This window comes from Neofelis nebulosa, chromosome 15, assembly GCF_028018385.1.
Source record: "Neofelis nebulosa isolate mNeoNeb1 chromosome 15, mNeoNeb1.pri, whole genome shotgun sequence".
In the NCBI taxonomy this organism is placed as follows: domain Eukaryota; kingdom Metazoa; phylum Chordata; class Mammalia; order Carnivora; family Felidae; genus Neofelis; species Neofelis nebulosa.
In genome coordinates, this window is record NC_080796.1 from 42,592,200 (window position 1) to 42,611,245 (window position 19,046).

The 19,046-nt window shown below is 33.9% G+C and overlaps 1 protein-coding gene across 3 annotated transcripts in view; it reads right to left on the reverse strand.

Annotated features, from left to right (window-relative positions):
• Positions 1 to 19,046, reverse strand: part of F13B (coagulation factor XIII B chain) — a 33,188-nt gene that overhangs the window by 6,370 nt on the left and 7,772 nt on the right. For 2 of the 3 annotated variants that reach the window (XM_058700817.1, XM_058700814.1), the window contains 6 exons: positions 18,713 to 18,889; positions 15,902 to 16,081; positions 15,628 to 15,813; positions 14,379 to 14,561; positions 5,804 to 6,004; positions 4,882 to 5,064 (listed from right to left, as the gene is read on the reverse strand). In XM_058700817.1, coding sequence (XP_058556800.1) covers positions 4,882 to 5,064; positions 5,804 to 6,004; positions 14,379 to 14,561; positions 15,628 to 15,813; positions 15,902 to 16,081; positions 18,713 to 18,889 — 1,110 coding nt within the window. The remainder of the gene's footprint in view (positions 1 to 4,881; positions 5,065 to 5,803; positions 6,005 to 14,378; positions 14,562 to 15,627; positions 15,814 to 15,901; positions 16,082 to 18,712; positions 18,890 to 19,046) is intronic. The other variant, XM_058700815.1, reaches the window with a different exon arrangement.

Here is a 19,046-nt window from a genome sequence, read left to right on the forward strand (position 1 = left end):
TTCCTCTTGGAGATTTAGTGATTCTCAGCATGAGCTGAGAGACTGTGTCGAAAATGATCAACAACAAACATAGGGCTAGCAGATCTTTTGGGAATCTAGTGTTGTTGAGGATAGAAAAAATGGAAGTTTAGGTCAGCCATGACAGCCAGGACTTAAAGGGTCAAGACCCAGAGTAATGGGAGGTGCAGAGAATGAACGTGATACTTGGCACGGGTTTTTCCCTTGAAGCATTTGCCTATTCTTGACTTGTGTGAAATGAGAGCATAAAGGGCCAAGCAGAAAGTGTATGGAAAGCTATATTAAACTGTTGGTAGTCTTCCAGTAATATGATAGCCAGTCAAGAAGGAGGAACCTTAGTATGAACACCAAAATTCTTAGCGAAGAACCTTGCAGGGTTACATTCTATGAGTAGAGGCAAACAAAGGATTGAAAATAAGCCTGGAAAAAACTTCACTTCTAATTACATTGAGACCAATTTCCCCTACACTATTATCCAGAAGATGAGATGAGTATTCTCTGGAACAAGATGGCACTGTTGCTTCAAGCTACTAGAAACTTCCATGAATAATATTTGATATTCAATCAATTGTTAATAAAAATAGCAAGAAATTAGGCTAGAAATAGAAATAGGCCTACAGGGGCGCCTGGGTGGCGCAGTCGGTTAAGCGTCCGACTTCAGCCAGGTCACGATCTCGCGGTCCGTGAGTTCGAGCCCCGCGTCAGGCTCTGGGCTGATGGCTCGGAGCCTGGAGCCTGTTTCCGATTCTGTGTCTCCCTCTCTCTCTGCCCCTCCCCCGTTCATGCTCTGTCTCTCTCTGTCCCAAAAATAAAAAAAATTAAAAAAAATTAAAAAAAAAGAAATAGGCCTACAGATGATCCAGATAATGGAATTTTCAGACAAGAACTTGAAATAAGTGGGATTAACATGGTGAAGAAATGGAAGTTATGGTAAAGACTTTCATCAGAGAACTCAAATCTACCCGCACACAAAAGCATAAAGTGGACATTTTAGAAATGCAAAGATATTGAGAGCTTAGTAGATGAATTTAAAGCAGACTGGACATATCTAAAGAAAGGGTTAACGAATTGGAAGATATATCAGTAGAAAATAGCCAAATGGAAACAAAAAAAAAGATAAAAGATACCTCCAAAACCTATGAAAAATATCAAGCCACAGATTCAAGAAGTGCTACCAACTTGAAGAATGAAATGCTCAAAGAAACCCACATCAGGCCCAGCATAAATAACCCACTGAAGATAAAGGGGAGAAGAATGTCAGGACCAGCAGAGGACAAAAAGAAACTTAGTTTCAAAGAAGTACAATTATGAATAACATTAACAAACAAAAACTACAAAAGGCAAAAAAGGATAAAAAGACATCTTTTACAGCACTAAAAGAAAAATGAGGACCAAACTAGACTTCTACCTTTGGCAAAAATAACTCTTCAAAAGGGAAGGAAAATAAAGAAATTTGCAGACAAACAAAAACTGAGAAAATAATAAAAAAAATAATATTTTTCAGGCGTATGGAAAATGATCCCAATCAGAAACAGAGAGAAGCAGGAGAAGATGCGAAACATATCACTGAAAAAACACAAATTTTAAAGAGTATTTTTGAACAACATAATATTCACAGTATCATTGAGACTTAAACTGTAAGGAGAATGAAATGGGTGACGGTAGTACAAACAGTGGGAAGGGTAAATCAAGTCAAGGTGTTCTGGGTCCTGGAGAAGTGGTAAAAGTACTAATTTGTATGCAATTGTAATAAGTCCAGGTTGAATTATGTAATATCTATGATAACACTTAAAGGAAGCCAAGAGGAAATTATAACCAACAAGCTAGTAGAGAGTAAAATGATATGAAAAGAATTGATTTACCCAAAAGAAAGCAAAAAAAAAAAAAAAAAAAAGAAAAAAAAAGAGAGAGAAAAGAATACAGAACACATAGGATATATATCTAGTACAGTAAGATGGTAGCTATAAACCCCAATATATCAGTACTTATATTAATATATAAATAGACTAAATACCATAAAGAGAAAGATTGTCAGACTGAAAAAGTATGCCTTTAAAATTAACTATATATTGCTTATAAGACATACATATTGAAAGTAAGAAACCAAAAAATTGAAAGTTGAAGGATGATAAAAATGTATGCCTTGTAAATACTTGTCAAAAGTGCGCTAGGACAGCTTAAGTAGACTTCAGGCAAAACCAGAAAAAACAAAGCACGGCATAGACAAAGGAAGACTCTCTTAAAGTTTGGCGGGGCCAATACACCAAGGTTTAATATGCTTCAATTTGTGTGTACCTAGAAGAACAGCGTGAAAACACAAAAGCAAAAATTGACAGAACTAAAATAAGAAATGTTTTTAAATGCACAGCGGGAGAGACTTTAACATACTTCCTTTGACAACTGATAGAAAAACAAACAAACACAAATCAGCACAGATATGAATGAACTTAACATGGAAAACAAAATTCAACTGACATGTGCAGCAGCAGTGAATCCGACACTGACGATTATTTATTCATTTATTTCAAAAGAACATGTACCTACCACAAATACAGTAATAAAGTAAGTATCAAATGAAACTCAAAGGATTGATATAATTCAAAGTATGTCTCACTGGTGTTCTATGTAAGTGACGCATGACTAAATTGTACTCCTGAAACTAATATTACACTATATGTTAACTAACTAAAATTTAAATAAATACCTGAAATATTAAAAAAAAAACCTTTAAAAACTAAAAAAAAAAAACCCCAAGTCTTATAAAAAAAAAATGTCTCAAGGGATTTACATTAGACATCAGTAACAAAAGAAAATCCTCCAATGTTCAAAACCTAAAAACCTCAGAGTGCATACAAGATATCAAAATGGATATGGATCAAAATGAATCAAAAAAATATATATAGAGAGAGAGAGAGAGGAGAGAGAGAGAGGGAGACAGAGAGCGCTAGCTGGGGAGGGGCAGATAGAGAGGGAGAGAGAGAATCCCAAGTAGGTTTTTTATTGTCAGCGCGGATCTTGAGCAGGGCTCAATCTCATGACCGTGAGGTCATGACCACAAGATCATGACCTGAGCCATCCAGGAACCCCATGATATCATATATTTTTAAACTGAATGACTGAATGATAATAAAATTCCAAAATGTAAAAACGTGTGAGATAAAGTTAAAGTTGTGCTCAGTAGGAAATTTATATCCTTAAATTCATATATTAGAAAGAAAACAAAGGCTGAAAATCAGTAATTTAAGTATCTATCTAAAAAGCTAAAAGAAGATCTATAGGGGCACCTGGGTAGTTTAGACGGTTAAGCCTCTGACTTAGGCTCAGGCCATGATCTAACCATTCGAGGGTTCGAGCCCTGCGTCGGGATCTGTGCTGATTCTTTGGATTCTGTCTCCCTTTCTCTGCCCCTCCCCTGCTTACATTCTGTCTCTCTCTGTCTCTCAAAAATAAATAAATGTTAACACAATAAAAAAATTAAAAATAAAAATAAGATCTATAAAATAGACTCAAGAAATTAGAAGAGAGGAAATAAGGATAAGAACATAAATTAATAAAATCATAAGCAACATTTGATGATGCAAATATTAGTTGAGAGGCCTAGTAAAAGTTGTAGACCCTTAGTAAGACATGCCAACAAAGAAAGAGATACATATTAATAGCAGTAAAGGCAAAAGACTCACCACTAAAGGCATTAAAAAGAATGTAAAAAGATGTTGTGAACATTATGTCAACAAATTTGACAATTTAGATAGACAAATTCCTAGAAACCGCCCTACCAAAACTGACAGCTGTCATTATCTGTCCTCAAAGAAAACTTGATGCCCAAATGGCATGTTTGATGGATTCTTACAATTACTAAGGAAGAAATAGTACCAATCTTACACAAATTCCAGAGAATTCAAAAAGAAGGAACATACCAATTCACCATATGAAATAAGTAGAAAGTTCATACCAAACCCAAAAGGAAAATACCAGACTGATCTCTCTCATGAAAATAGATGCAAAACTTCTAAGTAAAATATAAGCAAATAAAACCCAACAACATGTAAAAAATCATGATTCATCACAACCAAGTGTGATTTATTAGAGGAATATAATCCCGCTTTTAACAATCAAAAAGAAGCAATTATAATTCTAGGGGGGAAAAGTACTCATATAGTCATTTCAATAGGTATTGTTAAACACTCCCTGAAGATTAAAAGAAATTAGAAAAATAGAAATTAGAGCTTTCTATATTTTTAATTCGATTTTTAAAGACTTTATAACACTGTAAATAAAGATGAATTATTGAAAGTTTTGCTTATGAGTTTGGGAAACAAGATATCCACTACTTCTTCTACTCAGCATTGTACTCAAGTTCAAGCTGGTGAAATAAAATAGCAAATAAGTCAAATATGGACACAAAAAAATTTTCTTTTTATTTAAAGATATGCTTTTTTTTTGACTTCTGAGAATCTTGGTAGATATTGTTACTTCTACTCAGATACTTCACTAATAAGGCATTAACTTGCTTCAACTTTCTATCTTTGTTTCCCCATTGCACTCATGTTTCCTATTATAATCACGCTGAATGATAATTGTTAACACGCTTACCCACACCACTATGACTTAGTCACTGTATAGCCCCATACAACACCAGTATCTGGTATATATTTGTATTTAATAATACTTGTTAGAACCAGCTGGACAATAGTTATTCATGATCTAAAGGAAAGAAGAGGAACTAATGATTGAATAGGTACACTGAAGCACAAATATAGCAAATTAAGCATTATAATAGTGTTATATCAACTAAAAGAGAATAGAAAGTGAAAAAATATGGTTTTTATTTTATTAAATAGTGGGATATTTAGTAGTACATACCTAAACATGATGGTGGTGTGGTCCACACTCCATCTAAGCAATAGGACTCCCTAGACCCTTGAAGGAAATGGTGATCAAAACATCTGTATTCTACTGAAGAACCATTTTCGTAGATGCCTAATGTTGAACTAATCATGACTCCATTTTTAATAAGTGGAGGATATGCACACATTCCTTTGGATTCTGCAAAAATAATTTTAGAAGGATATAATGAATTTCCATATAGTAAGCATCCAATACTTTAATATTGCTATGGAAATAAAATGGCACATTTCATGTAAAAGCATTTTTAAAATAGCTGTCAAATTTCAAATATTGAGAGCATTCTGTAATAACTTAATATCATAAAATTGATTATTGCAAGAATTAGAATCTTATTATAAAATTGAAATACACATTTAAAACTGGCAAAGAATTAACAATCATGATTTTATTTTTCCCTTTTTATGTAGCCAAAAGTGAAAATGTATGAAACCCCATTGAAACCAGGCTTTCTGTATGTATCTTCTTACATTTTTTTTCTTATCAAAAGTAATAGTTCCATGTCCAAGGAGCACAAAGAATCTCCCAGTCTGTATCAGGATCTTTTCTGAGACAATACAAACCCAGCAAACCCCGAGAAGGGCAATGTTTTCCAGAGTTGTTGATTGCTCACATTAGGGTGATCAGTCCCCTGATAGTCTGGGGATATTTATAAGACCTATTAATTTCTCCCCTTATAAAATTGACTTATTGGAATTAAAAGATGTCAGCATAGTCATCTTTTTTAAGTATTTGTGCTTACTGGAAATTAATCAGATCATTACCAATGTTGTATATTAGAAGATGATGATAGTGAGTTGTGTAGGGTCTTTCTTATACTTTGAACCCAAGTAGTGATATTAATCACCTGAGAAATTGTCAGAAAATACTATTATTTTACCTTTTATAATACATAAAGGATATCTCACTTCTCCTCTATTGCACTGTACAGATAATTCAGACAATGGGGTTGATGGAGATAAGTCATATCCTTGTTTACATACAAAATCTATTAAATCTCCATGTAAGACCTTTCCTTCATACTTCCACCTCATCTCTATGTTATTTCTTTTCATGTAATCCACATTAATAGTACATGGCTCTGTAAGAAAAAATGTTCTTTTCAATTATTTACTCATTTGACAAGTATGAAGCTTAATATATTTTTAAAATAAAAATCTGATAGGTATCAGAAGCAATGTTTTATATTTAACATTTACATTATTAAAGCCCCTCAAACATATACATAATAAAATATACATTATATTACTGTCAAATGAATTTATACATTTCTTCTTATTATCATTATATTATAAATTTAAACCACTTAATTTGAACGTTAAAAATATTGTTTAAGCTACAAAAGATGCACTTAAGACTTAAAGGTACATAGAGACTAAAAGTGAAATGATACAAAAAGAAATACGATGCAAATAGAAGTAAAAAAAAAAAAAAGCCAGGGTAGCAATACTTACATTGGACAAAAGAGACTTTATTTTTTTTTTAATTTTTTTAAAAGTTTATTTATTTTTGAGACAGAGGGAGACAGAGCATGAGTGGGGGAGGGGCAGAGAGAGAGAGGGAGACACAGAATCTGAAGCAGGCTCCAGGCTCCAGGCTCTGAGCTGTCAGCACAGAGCCTGATGCTGGGCTCAAACCCACAAACTGTGAGATCATGACCTGAGCCGAAGTTGGACACTCAACCAACTGAGCCACCCAGGCGCCCCAGACAAAAGAGACTTTAAAACAGACTATAACAAGGGACCAAGAAGCATTACATAATGATAAGGAAATTTTTCCAATGAGAACATATAACACTTATAAATATCTATGCACCCCAAAATTGGAGTTCCTAAATGCATAGAGCAAATATTAACAGATATAAAGGAAAAAAGTGACAATAATACATTAGTAGTAGGGGACGTTAACATCCCACTACATTAATGGATAGATCATCCAGGTGTAATATCAATAAGAAAACAGTGTCTTTGAATGAACTTTTAGACCAGAGGGTCATAACACATATCCCTAACACATTTCATCCAGAAACAACACAATACACATTCTTTTCAAGTGCACATGGAACGTTCCCAGGATAGATCACATGTTAAGCCACAAAACAGTATCAATAAATTAAAAAACATTAAAATTATATCACACATCTTTTCTTACAACAACAGTAAGAAACTAGATGTCAGTAACAAAGAAAAAAATGGGGAAAAAAACCCACAAACAGGTGGAGGCTAAACAACATGCTACTACACATCCAATGGATCAATGAAGAAATTAAAGAAGAAAATTTTTTTAAACATGGATATAAATGAAAACAAAAACACAGTGATCCAAAATATTTGGGATGCAGCAAAGCAGTTCTAAGAGGGAAATTTATAGCAATAGAGGTTTACCTCAAGAAACGAAAAAATCGAATAAACAGTATAACCTTACATCCAAAGGAACCAAAAAGAGCCCAAGGTTAGTAGAAAGAAGGAAATAATAAAGACAGCAGAAATAAACAATATAGAGACTAAAAAAAAAAAAAAATAGAAAAGATCAGTGAAACTAGAGGCTGTTTCTTTGAAAAGATAAACCAAATTGATTAGTCTTTAGCCAGACTCTCAAGAAAAAAAGAGACAACAAAAATAAATAAAATTAGAAACAAGAGAAGTAAAAACTTACACCACAGAAATACAAATGATTATAAAAGAATACTACAAAAAATTATATACCAGAAAATTGGACAATCTAGAAGAAATATATAAATTTCTAGAAACATAATCTAAAACCGAATCTGGAAGAAATAGAAAATCTGAGCAGACCAATTAATAGTAACAAAATTGAATTGGTAATTTTAAAAATCCCAAAAAAACAAAAGTCCAGGACCAGATGGCTTCACAGGTGAATTCTATTGAACATTTAAAGAAGAGTTAAAACTTATTTTCCTCAACTATTCCAAAACAGAAGAAGGAAAGCTTCCAAATACATTCAATTAGGCCAGCATCACCATGATACCTGAACCAGACAGACGCTACAAAAAAAAGAGAACTACAGGCTAATATCCCTGATGAACATGGATGAAAAAATCCTCAACAAATTATTAACAAACTGCATTCAACAATACATTAAAAGAATCATTCACCATGATCAAGCAGAATTTATTCTGGAGATGCAAGGATGGTTCAATATTCATAAATCAATCAATATGGTCCACCACATCAAGAAAACAAAGAATAAAAACCATATCGTCATCTCAATAGATGAAGAAAAAGCATATGACAAATGTCAACCCACAGTTAACATCATACTCAATGGTGAAAAACAGAGTTTTTCCTCTCAGACCAAGAACAAGAAGACAACGATGCCCACTCTTGCCACTTTTATTCAACATACCACTTGAACACTCTGGCCACAGCAATTGGATAAAAAAAGGAAATAAAAGGCATCCAAATGGATAAGGAAAAATTTAAACTGTAACTATTTGCAGATGACATAATACTATACACAAAAAACCCTAAAGACCCCACCAAAAAACTATTTAAAATAAAAAAATGAATTCAGTAAAATTATAGAATACAAAATTAATACACAGAATTCAAACGCATTTGTACACAATAATAACAAAGCAGCAAAAAGAGAAAATAAGAAAGTAATTTTAATTTTATTTATAAATATGTCCAAAAGAACAAAATACCTAGGAATATACTTAACCAAGGAGATTAAACCTTTACTCTGAAAACTATAAAACTCTAATGAAAGAAATTGAAGATTACACAAAGAAATGGAAAGACATTCCATGCTCATGGGTTGGAAGAATTAATATTGTTAAAATGTCCATACCAACCCAAGCAATTTATAGATTCAATGCAATAACTATCAAAATACCAATAGCACTTTCCAGAGAACCAGAACAAATAATCCTTAAATTTGTATGGAACCACAAAAGCAAAAGCAATCTTGAGAAAGAAGAACCAAATTGGTGGGATCACAATCTTAGATTTCAAGATATACTACAAAGCTGAAGTAATCAAAATAGCATGGCATGGGACAAAAATAGACACATAGGTCTGTGGAACAGAATAGAGAGTGCAGAAATGCTCATATGGTCAATTAATCTATGGCAAAGGAGGCAAGAATATTACAATGGGAAAAAGTCTTTTCAATAAGTGGTGCTGGGAAAACTGGACAGCTACATGCAAAAGAATGAAACTGGACCACTTTCTTATGCCACATACAAAAATTAACTCAAAATGGATGAAAGATCTAAATGTGAGACCTGAAACCTTAAAGCTCCTAGAAGAAAAGATAGGCAGTAATCTTCTTGACTCTGGCCTTAGTAACATTTTTCTAAATATGTCTCCTGAGGCAAGGGATACAAAAGTGAAAATAAACTATGGGGATTACATCAAAATAAAAAGCTTTTGTGCAGCAACGGAAACCATAAACAACACAAAAAGGCAACTCACTGAATTGGGGAAGATATTTGCAAAGGATATATATGATAATGGGTTAATATCCAAAATATATGAATAAGTTATACAACTCAACACACACACACAGACACACACACACACACACACACCAAATAATCCAATTAAAAAATGGGTAGAGAACTTGAATAGATATTTTTCCAAAGAAGACATATAAATTGTCAACAGACACATAAAAAGATGCTCAACCTCACTCATCATCAGGGAAATGCAAATCAAAACCACAATGAGATAGGGGACCCTGGGTGGCTCAGTTGGTTAAGCATCTGACTTTGGCTCAGGTCACAATCTCATGGTTTGTGAGTTTGAGCCCCAAATGGGGCTCTGTGATGACAGCTCAGAGCCTGGAGCCTGCTTTGGATTCTGTGTCTCCCTCTCTCTCTCTGCCCCTCCCCCCACTTGTGCTCTGTCTCTATCAAAAATAAATAAATGTTAAAAAATATTTTTTAAATAAAAAAACGCACAATGAGATATCACCTCACACTTGTCAGAATGGCTAGAATCAAAAAGAGAGGTAACAAATGTTGGTGCGGATGTAGAAGGGGAAAAAAAAATCACCTCGTGCCCTCTTGATTGAATGTACATTTGTATAGCCACTGTGGTGAACATTGTGGAGGTTCCTCAAAAAATTAAAAATAAAAATACTATATGATCCCATAATTCCACTTCTGCATATTTACCCAAAGAAAATGAAAACACAAACTCAAAAAGATATATGTACCCCTATGTTTATTGCTGCATTATATACAATAGATAAGATATGGAAGCAACACAACTGTCCATATAATGGAATATTACTCAGCCATGAAAAGGATGAAATCATGGGGCACCTGAGTGGCTCAGTCCGTTGAGTGTCCAACTTCAGCTCAGGTCATGGTCTCTTGAGCCCCACGTCAGGCTCTGTGCTAAAAGCTCAGAGCCTGGAGCCTGCTTCAGATTCTGGGTCTTCCCCTCTCTCTGCCCCTCCCATGCTCATGCTCTGTGTCTCTCAATAATAAATAAATGTTTAAAAATTTTTTAAAAAAATAAAAGGATGAAATCATGCCATTTGCAACAATATGGATGGACCTACAGGGTATTAAGCTAAGTGAAATAAGTCAGAGAAAGACAAATACCATATGATTTACTTATATATGGAATCTAAAACGTAAAGCAAACGCATAAACAAACAAAAAGCAGCAACAGAGCCATATATACAGAAAACAAATTGATGGCTGCCAGAAAGGAGTGGGGTATGGGGACTGGCAAAATGTGTGACCCTTCACACATTGTGGGAGATACAGTCTTCCGTTATGGAATTAATAAGTCATGAAGATAAAAAGTACAGCAGAGGGAATGTAGTCAATGGTATTTTAATAGTGTTGTAAGGTGACTGATATTGGCTACATTGGTGGTGAGTGTAACATAACTTATAGACTTGTGGAGTCACCATGTTGTATCCCTCAATGTAAAATTTTGTGCCAACTATACTTCAGTAAAAAGAAAAAAAACCTTTATATATATATATATATATATATATATATATATATATATATATATATATAAAATAATCACTTAGGTTAAGCATGATTTCCTTCCTCTAAATAAAAATCATGACATAGCAAACATATTTACTGTATAATATTTGTGGGACACCTACCACTTGAGATATATCAAAGAACAAAACAAAGATCTCCACCCTCATGGACCTTACCTTCTAAATGGGAGAAACACAAATGAACTAGCAGTAATTAAAATAAATACATGGGTTTTATAATTTGTGGCCATCTTAAAACCACATGTAATAAATTAGATGGGGAATAAGTAGTGGAGGGAGAGGAGGGGCTATCAGAGGGATGGGGTAAAGGAAGTAATTTTTAAGTCAAATGGTTGTGATAAGCCTAAGTAAGAAGTAGTATCGGCACAGACTTGAAGAAGGTCAAGGAGTGAACCATGGCTTTTTCTGAGGCAAGGGCGTTCCAGGAAGAGGAAATAGCCCTGAGGTAAGAGCATACTTGTCTTGTGTGAGGAAGAGCAAGGAAACCAGAGTGGCTGGAGTAGAATGAGACAGGGAAGATCGGCGGGAGGTTGAAGAGGTTCATAATGACTGGAACAATAATTCACAGATGGAAGATTCTGCTCCTTACACCATTTTCCCCATTTGTAGTGAGAGTACTTGCAGTTTCTGAGGACAAATAAGATGTACAGAACTCTGCCCTCTTGCCCTGATGACAATAAATGGTCTTCATTCCGTATCTGCTTTGACTTATGAGCACCAAGTCTGTGTGTCTCGAGACAATTGTTCCAGATGGAATGACAGATTTCCTTAAACCTTGTTATTCCTTATGAGGTTGTTTCATTACTAGATTTTCCATTGCTATTTCCATTTAGTCTCCATCCTCAGAGATGACTGTACTTCCATTCAATGCATTATCAATCACATCATCAAAGCCTTAATATCAAAAACTTTTATAAAAATAGGAAAGCAATAGAAAAGCTACAGGTAGGGGTACCTGGGTGGCTCAGTCGGTTAAGTGTACAGCTTCAGCTCAGGTCATGTACTTGTGGTTCGTGAGTTCGAGCCCCGCATCAGGCTCTGTGCTGACAGCTCGGAGCCTTGAGCCAGCTTTGGATTCTGTGTCTCCCCCTCCCCACCACCCCACTCGTGCTCTGTCTCTCTCTCTCTCAAAAATAAATAAAAAACATTTAAAACATTTAAAAAATTATAAAAAAGAAAAGCCATAGGTAGACATATCTGAATTTGCATGAGAACAGTAGCTTAAGAATGATTTGGAACAGAGAAACCACAAAGGAGATGTGGAAAGAGCTTACAATTTAAAATTTAAACTCATATATATGAAAACAGTATAAAGAAAAGGAAAATAAAAATGGTTGCAATATACATTGTTATATCTTGCATCATTGTCAAGTGAATAATATAATTTATACTAATAAAACTTTTATTACAAGTATAAAAAAATCAAGGTCATTGGAAAAAAAAAAGCAACCTGTGGCCAGCCACTAGAAAATTGACAAATGCTCAATTGAGTAATACTTAAATAACCAAATCAAATAAATAAACTCAATTTATTAATACTTAAATAAACCAAATTAAAATAATTTTAATTGTTGGATTAACAATTTGTGAAGATTAAAATAATCAAGTTGACAAAGATTAAGAAAAATGCTACTTTGATTCACTGATGGTAGGGTCATAAATCAGATTAACTTTCTCAAGGACAATTTGACAATTCACAGAAAAATAATTAAAATTCCAAATTTCTTTCATCCAAAGTTCTCCTTCAGAAAATCTGAAAAAAAAAAAGCTAAAACAAAATAAGACATGTGAAAGAAACATACTTAATTCTAAAAATCAAAAACTAAAGTGTTTTCTAAGCGTGCAAACATTTAGTACAAAAAAATGTACTGTTTGGAATATAAAAATGTTGAAACCACACTAAACTTCCATTAAAAGTGATTAATTTAATTATGGCATATCTGCATTATAGAATACTATGCATCAATTAAAATGTATATTGTACAAATATATCAAACCACATTCATAATATAGTTTGTGGGGAAAAAACAAGTTACATAGCCTCTCATGATAGCATATATTTTTTATAAATATGCGTTGCATGTGTGTGTGTGTGTGTGTGTGTATGTGTATGAAAAGGCTTAGAAAACCATTATCTAAGTAATTAACAGCTTTTGTTTCCTCCTAAGTTACTGATATTTTCTGTTTTCTTCTAGTTGCTTCTATATACTTATTTTTTTAGTAAATAACAATGATTTACATTTATAGTTTGAAAGGCTAACATTTTTAATTAAATTACTATTTTATTTTAACTTATAGAAAGTTTATGATACCATTACCTATTTGTAGAAGTCACAATGTAAGAAGTTCATTGCAACTGTAGTGACCAATTACACTCCTTTAAATATAATTTTGACTAGCAATGTCAAAAATGAGGCAAATATATAGGCTTGAAGTGAAAGGTGAATATTAGTTTCTGAAAGTTATCTCAATTTAGATAATTATTTAGATAGCTGCCTTAATTCTCCATTTGACACATTGTTAACTATATACCATGTCTTAATGCAAAATATATTTACAGTAATTACAAGCATGTCTTTATTTGCTCAGCAAAATAAAAGAAAGGTGATCATTCAAGGGAGGAATTGATAGCCAAGAAAGCTATTAACAATATGCTCTAGCAAGGAAGGAACTGGATTGATTATCCTCTCCAAATGACATTCTGGGGACAATATAGGAGAGATGCTGATGATCCTAGTAAGGGAAAATTTCAGTTCAGAGAAAGATGACACGAAATGTAACCAGTCACAAAAATGTGAATATATTTAATGCCACTGAAATGCACATTTACAAATGCCTAAGATGGTAAAGTTTTATTGTTCATATTTTACCACAATTTTTAAAAAGTAACAGGTAATAACTAGTGGAGTTTTAGACCCTGTGATATTAGATTTTCTGCTTACAGAAAAGCGAAGGGATATTGGGATCAGCACTGGGTGTTGTATGGAAGCCAGTTTGACAATAAGTCATATTTAAAAAAATAAAATAAAAACCTCCTAAAAAAAGAGAGAGAAAGAAACATTTGGGAAAAAGTTTATACAAAATTCATCTTTTCCATGCCATAAAACGTGTAAAAATCACATAAAAATAGACACATAATCATAAAAGAAATTCAACGTGTTCTGTTATAAACGGAATAAGTTCCAGGGATCTAATGTACATAATGGTGACTATAGTCAATAGTATTATTTTGATTCTGGAATGTTGCCAGGAGAGTAGATCTTCATAATGATAAGAACGACAAAAAATGGTGATTATGTGAGGTGAAGGAAATGTTAACTAACCTTATTGTGGTAAACATTTCAAAATACATATGTGCATCAACTCACTGCATTGTACACCTTAAATTTACACAATGTTATATGTCAATTGCATCTCTTTATTTAAAAAAAAACACAATGTGTTCTCTATCTTACCTAAGCAAACAGGTGGGGGTGACCATCTTCCTTGTTCACAACGAGATATTTTTGCCCCACTCAATAAGTAGTATTCATTGCATCTATATTCCACAGAGGATCCTGTTGTGTAGCTTGCTAGTAATCCATCAACAACAGCCCCATTTATTACAGCAGGTGGAGGCTTACAATTCTCATTATTTTCTAAGGAAAGTGGTTATTTTAAAATTAATATGAACTTATAACAACATAATGATATCATAAAGTTACCATACTCTAGTTCTTCAATATTTAGGACAATTGATTCAGGACAATTGATTTCTAAATTCTCCAGAAATGAGAAAAATGCTATTCAACTCAAATATTTTAAAAATTTACTATGTAAGAATAAACAGCAAATGTTTCACCTAAGAACACATATGCATATTTGTCACTTTTTTTGCTTATGAATGAATCATAATAGAGATATTCTTAAAATGTATGGAAAGGTAAACAATAACCCAAATATTATCGTCAGTTTTTTTTATCGTTTATTTTTTCTATTCTCATTCCCTTCATCTCAGATCTCAGTCAATCCGTGGATGAGATTTTCTACTTTTTCTCTCCCTTTAGTTTTTTTCTTATCTGCTGATTTGTTTAGCATCCTTCATAGCTTTTCTCTTATGCAATAAATATCTTAAATAAACATGTTTGTGGAGATCTTTCTAGGAGAGCTCGAGAAATGAGAAGGATGACAGGAAGGGTAGCACCTAGGAGTGGCAGTATAGCCTGCTTGTGCGTATCAGCAAAACAAAAGACCAGAGACATGTCTCAGAAGGATGTAGGGCTCAGACTGGCCGGATGCATAAGTAATATCAGAAGGACTGACTCAAAGTCAGTAACAGAGTGCTCTAATATAACTTTGCAGGACATAAAGGGAGAGGAAGTAGATCATGATCATGGCCAGTCACCCAACCCAACATGCCCTTATTTACTTCTCTAATGAAGCACACTGTTACTTATGTAATTTCATATAAAGCTCAGAAATCATGGTATAAAATAGGTCAGATAACAGTGCTTAGCACTAATGGACATTCAAAAATCTTTTTTAGTTTCCCAATTCTTTATACTGGGTCAAATTCTATGGATGGCTGCACACACGCGAAAACGGTAGTAGAGTAGGTGCAGTAGTAGGCAGTAGTGTCTTGCTATAAGTGTGTGGGTTAAATAAGGAGAGTGAAAAATTGTACGGAATTGGCTTAGCTGTTGATGGTAAATATAGCATACATACCAACGCACTCAGGAGGACGTGTCCAGTTTCCACGTTTACAAGTTATTTCTTTTGATCCACGGAGATGATACCCGCTTTTACATTCGTATGCCACTGTATCCCCATTGTAGTAAATCGTAGAGTGTGGGTTTGCCCTGCCATTCTCAATGAAAGGTGGGTCCTCACAGGCTATCTTCTCCTTTTGTTCTGCAAAGAAACAAATGAAAGGAAAGAGACCGTTTAGCTACACATGCAAACCTCATTTTAGGGAAAGCTTATTCAAGGTGTTGCTAACCAATGCATTTTGGAGGTTCTGTCCATTTTCCATTTCCACAACGTATTTCTTCTGATCCCTGTATCTCAAAATTAATTTCACATTCTACATGAACTACTTCTCCATGACGATAAGTTGTTGAATGTGTTTGGATTTTGGAGTTTAGTGGCAGAGGTGGTGGAGGACATCGGTTTCTTCTTCCTTATAAAAAACATCACCATATTTAGTCATATAGTTACGAAAATAATAGGTAGATTTAATAAACACATTCATTGAGCCAAGTACCATAGGAAGTAGTGAAGACAGACCCTAGGTCACCCCCTTGATCTCCACTTTTGATGTGTTTTTTGTTCACTTCCTTGTGTGATACCCCTCCCCACTGAGCAGGAACTGTGACTTCCTTCTGACCAATAGAACGTGGCAAAGACAAGGGGATGTATGTGATTATGTATGTATAATATGCAACATACTACTGTAAGGCCATTCTTGTCGAGAGACTCTCTCCCTGCTGATTTTGATTAAAAGCACACTCCCACATTGTGAGCTTCCAAATGGGGAGACGACAAGGCCAGGAGCAGAAGGCTGACTCCAGCAGGCAGCTGGGAAGAAATTGAGGCTCCCAGCTCAGCAGTATGCAAAGCACTCAATGCTGTCAACAACCACAATGAGTTTGAAAGCAGATTCTTCCCCAGTCAAGCCTCAGATGAGACCAAAGCCCCAGCTGACACTTTAATAGCAGTTTTGTTAGACAAAGATGCAGAGGATCCAGATAAGCTATTCCCAGACTCCCGACCTACAGAAATTATGAAATAATACAAATGTGTTGTTTTAAGCTGCTAAATTTGTAATAGTGGTGTTATACACCAATAGAAAACTATAAAAGCAAGTAAATTAAACAGCATTCATTATCTCCTTTATTCCTAAAGTAACTTTATTAAGCAGGGACAATTATTTCTCTCATATAGATAAACTAAAGCTTCTGAAGTCAGTATATTAACTATTAACTTGTGGATCTGTTCTTGTACCATGTCTATATGAATTAAATAAAATCTTCTTAACTATTCTAAAATGCAGACTGTATTAATTTCCTATTGCTGTTGGGACAAATTATCACACTTAAGTGGCTTAAAATAGCACAAGTTTATTCTTTACAGTTTTGGAAGGCAAAGCCCAGAACCAGTTTCACTGGTCTAAAATCAAAACATCAGGAAAGCTTCATTCCTTCTAGAAACTTTAGGAGAGAATCAGCTTCTTTGCCTTTTTAAACTTCTGTAGGCTGAACGCATTCCTAGGCACACGACCTTTCCTCCTATTACTCCAACTTCTTGCTTCCACTGTCACATCTCTATTCCTCTTCTGTAGTCAAATTTCCCTCTGCCTCCCTCTTGGGATTACATTTAGGGCCCACATGGATAATCCCAGAAATTATTCCTACCTCAAGATCCTTAATTTTATCACATGTGCAAAGTCCCTTTTTATAAATGAGGTAACATTCACTGGCTCCAGAGATTAGGATATAATTTATTATTATTCAGCCAACTGCACTGCCTACCTTACATCTAATGACTATTTACTAGAGAAAATAACATGGCATGCTGGCATGCTGACTAATTTGGATGGGGGGAGGGGGTTGGGCATAATGTAGGTTTGCCATTTATTTCTCAAATAACATGCGGCAGGTAATTTGCTAACAATCTTCCTCTCTACTGTTAGACCAAGGTTCTTGAGCAGGACTGGAAAATTAAAAACAAAAACACTGAAGTTATCATTTGGTGCATTTAAAGAATTAGGATCCTTCTGGGCAGTCCCATCTCATACCTCTGGTCATCTCCCCCTTTCACTCTTTCTAGCTTCACCCCCTCTTCCAAGTTCCACTTTCCTGTCTTCCTCCTGCCTGTCAATAATGGCATTATTTTCTATATTACAGAGAAAATAGAGGCTATCAAGACCTTTACTTCTCCCCATCTCTCCCAATCCTGAAACTCCTACTTACCTTTCAGTTCCAATACTATCCAACACCTCCAAAAATGCTATCGCACCCCATACCTCAAAATCTTCAATGTTTGTTCAAATACTTTATACCTGACTTTATTATATTTGTCACATTGTATCAATGTGTTCATTTTCAAATGAACAACTTTCAAATCTGTTCCCTCTGCTAGGCTAGGATCTCTTTCATATCTCATTGTAGGTACATTTAAATGACTGTTGGATTGTTGCCTTCCAACAGGTGATCATACTATCTTCTTGGACATGTCCAGTGATAGAAATTTACCCCATGGATTACATTTTACAATAGCTCTTACTAGAGGATCATATTTTTCATTTTTACTCTGGTTAATATTCTGTTGATTTTTCTATTCTTTACCCCCAGTGTTCTGAAGACTGTATTTTCATATCAAGAAATATGTAGCCAGATAAGAAAGAAATCCTCACAAAGCTGCCAGCTTGGAATAATTGAATCTAGTAATTCTCAAAAAGAAAATTTATTCATTGTTATAAGATATTTAAATTTATAATAAGAGAGTTTAAAAGTTATAACCACTCTACAAACTAATGCAAAATTTAAGATTTCTTCAAATTTAAATGTATTAAATATTGGTGAAAATAGCGCTGATTTAAAAGACCATATTTATCTTAAAAGATAGGACTCAGGACAAGGATTAGATATCATCAGAAACATATTTTTTCATAAAAATTAAAGCTGATTTGGGATGAGCACTGGGTGTTGTATGGAAACCAATTTGACAATAAATTTCATATATTAAAAAAAATTAAAGCTGATTAAGACATGATATTTTATTTGTATGAGTATGAAATTTTTAAAATTACCTTCACATACAGGAGATTCTGGATACCAACCAAAGTTATAGCACTGAATTAAATCAGATCCACTTAGATAATAATTTTCATGACAGAAAAACTGAACTACATCTCCTTCTTCATAAGTTTGCTTTATAGGATGAAAATAACCATTTTCTATTAATCTTAAAGAAGAGCACTTTAATTCTAAAAATGAAAGAACGACATAAAATACAAAAGCAAGTGTCATTTTTTCTGTTGAACAAAATTCATCTATTTATATATCATATCTGGGATAGAAATTAGTAAATTTGCCATATTTTGTAATACATATAAAAGCTTGTCAATTCCTATATTTATGAAA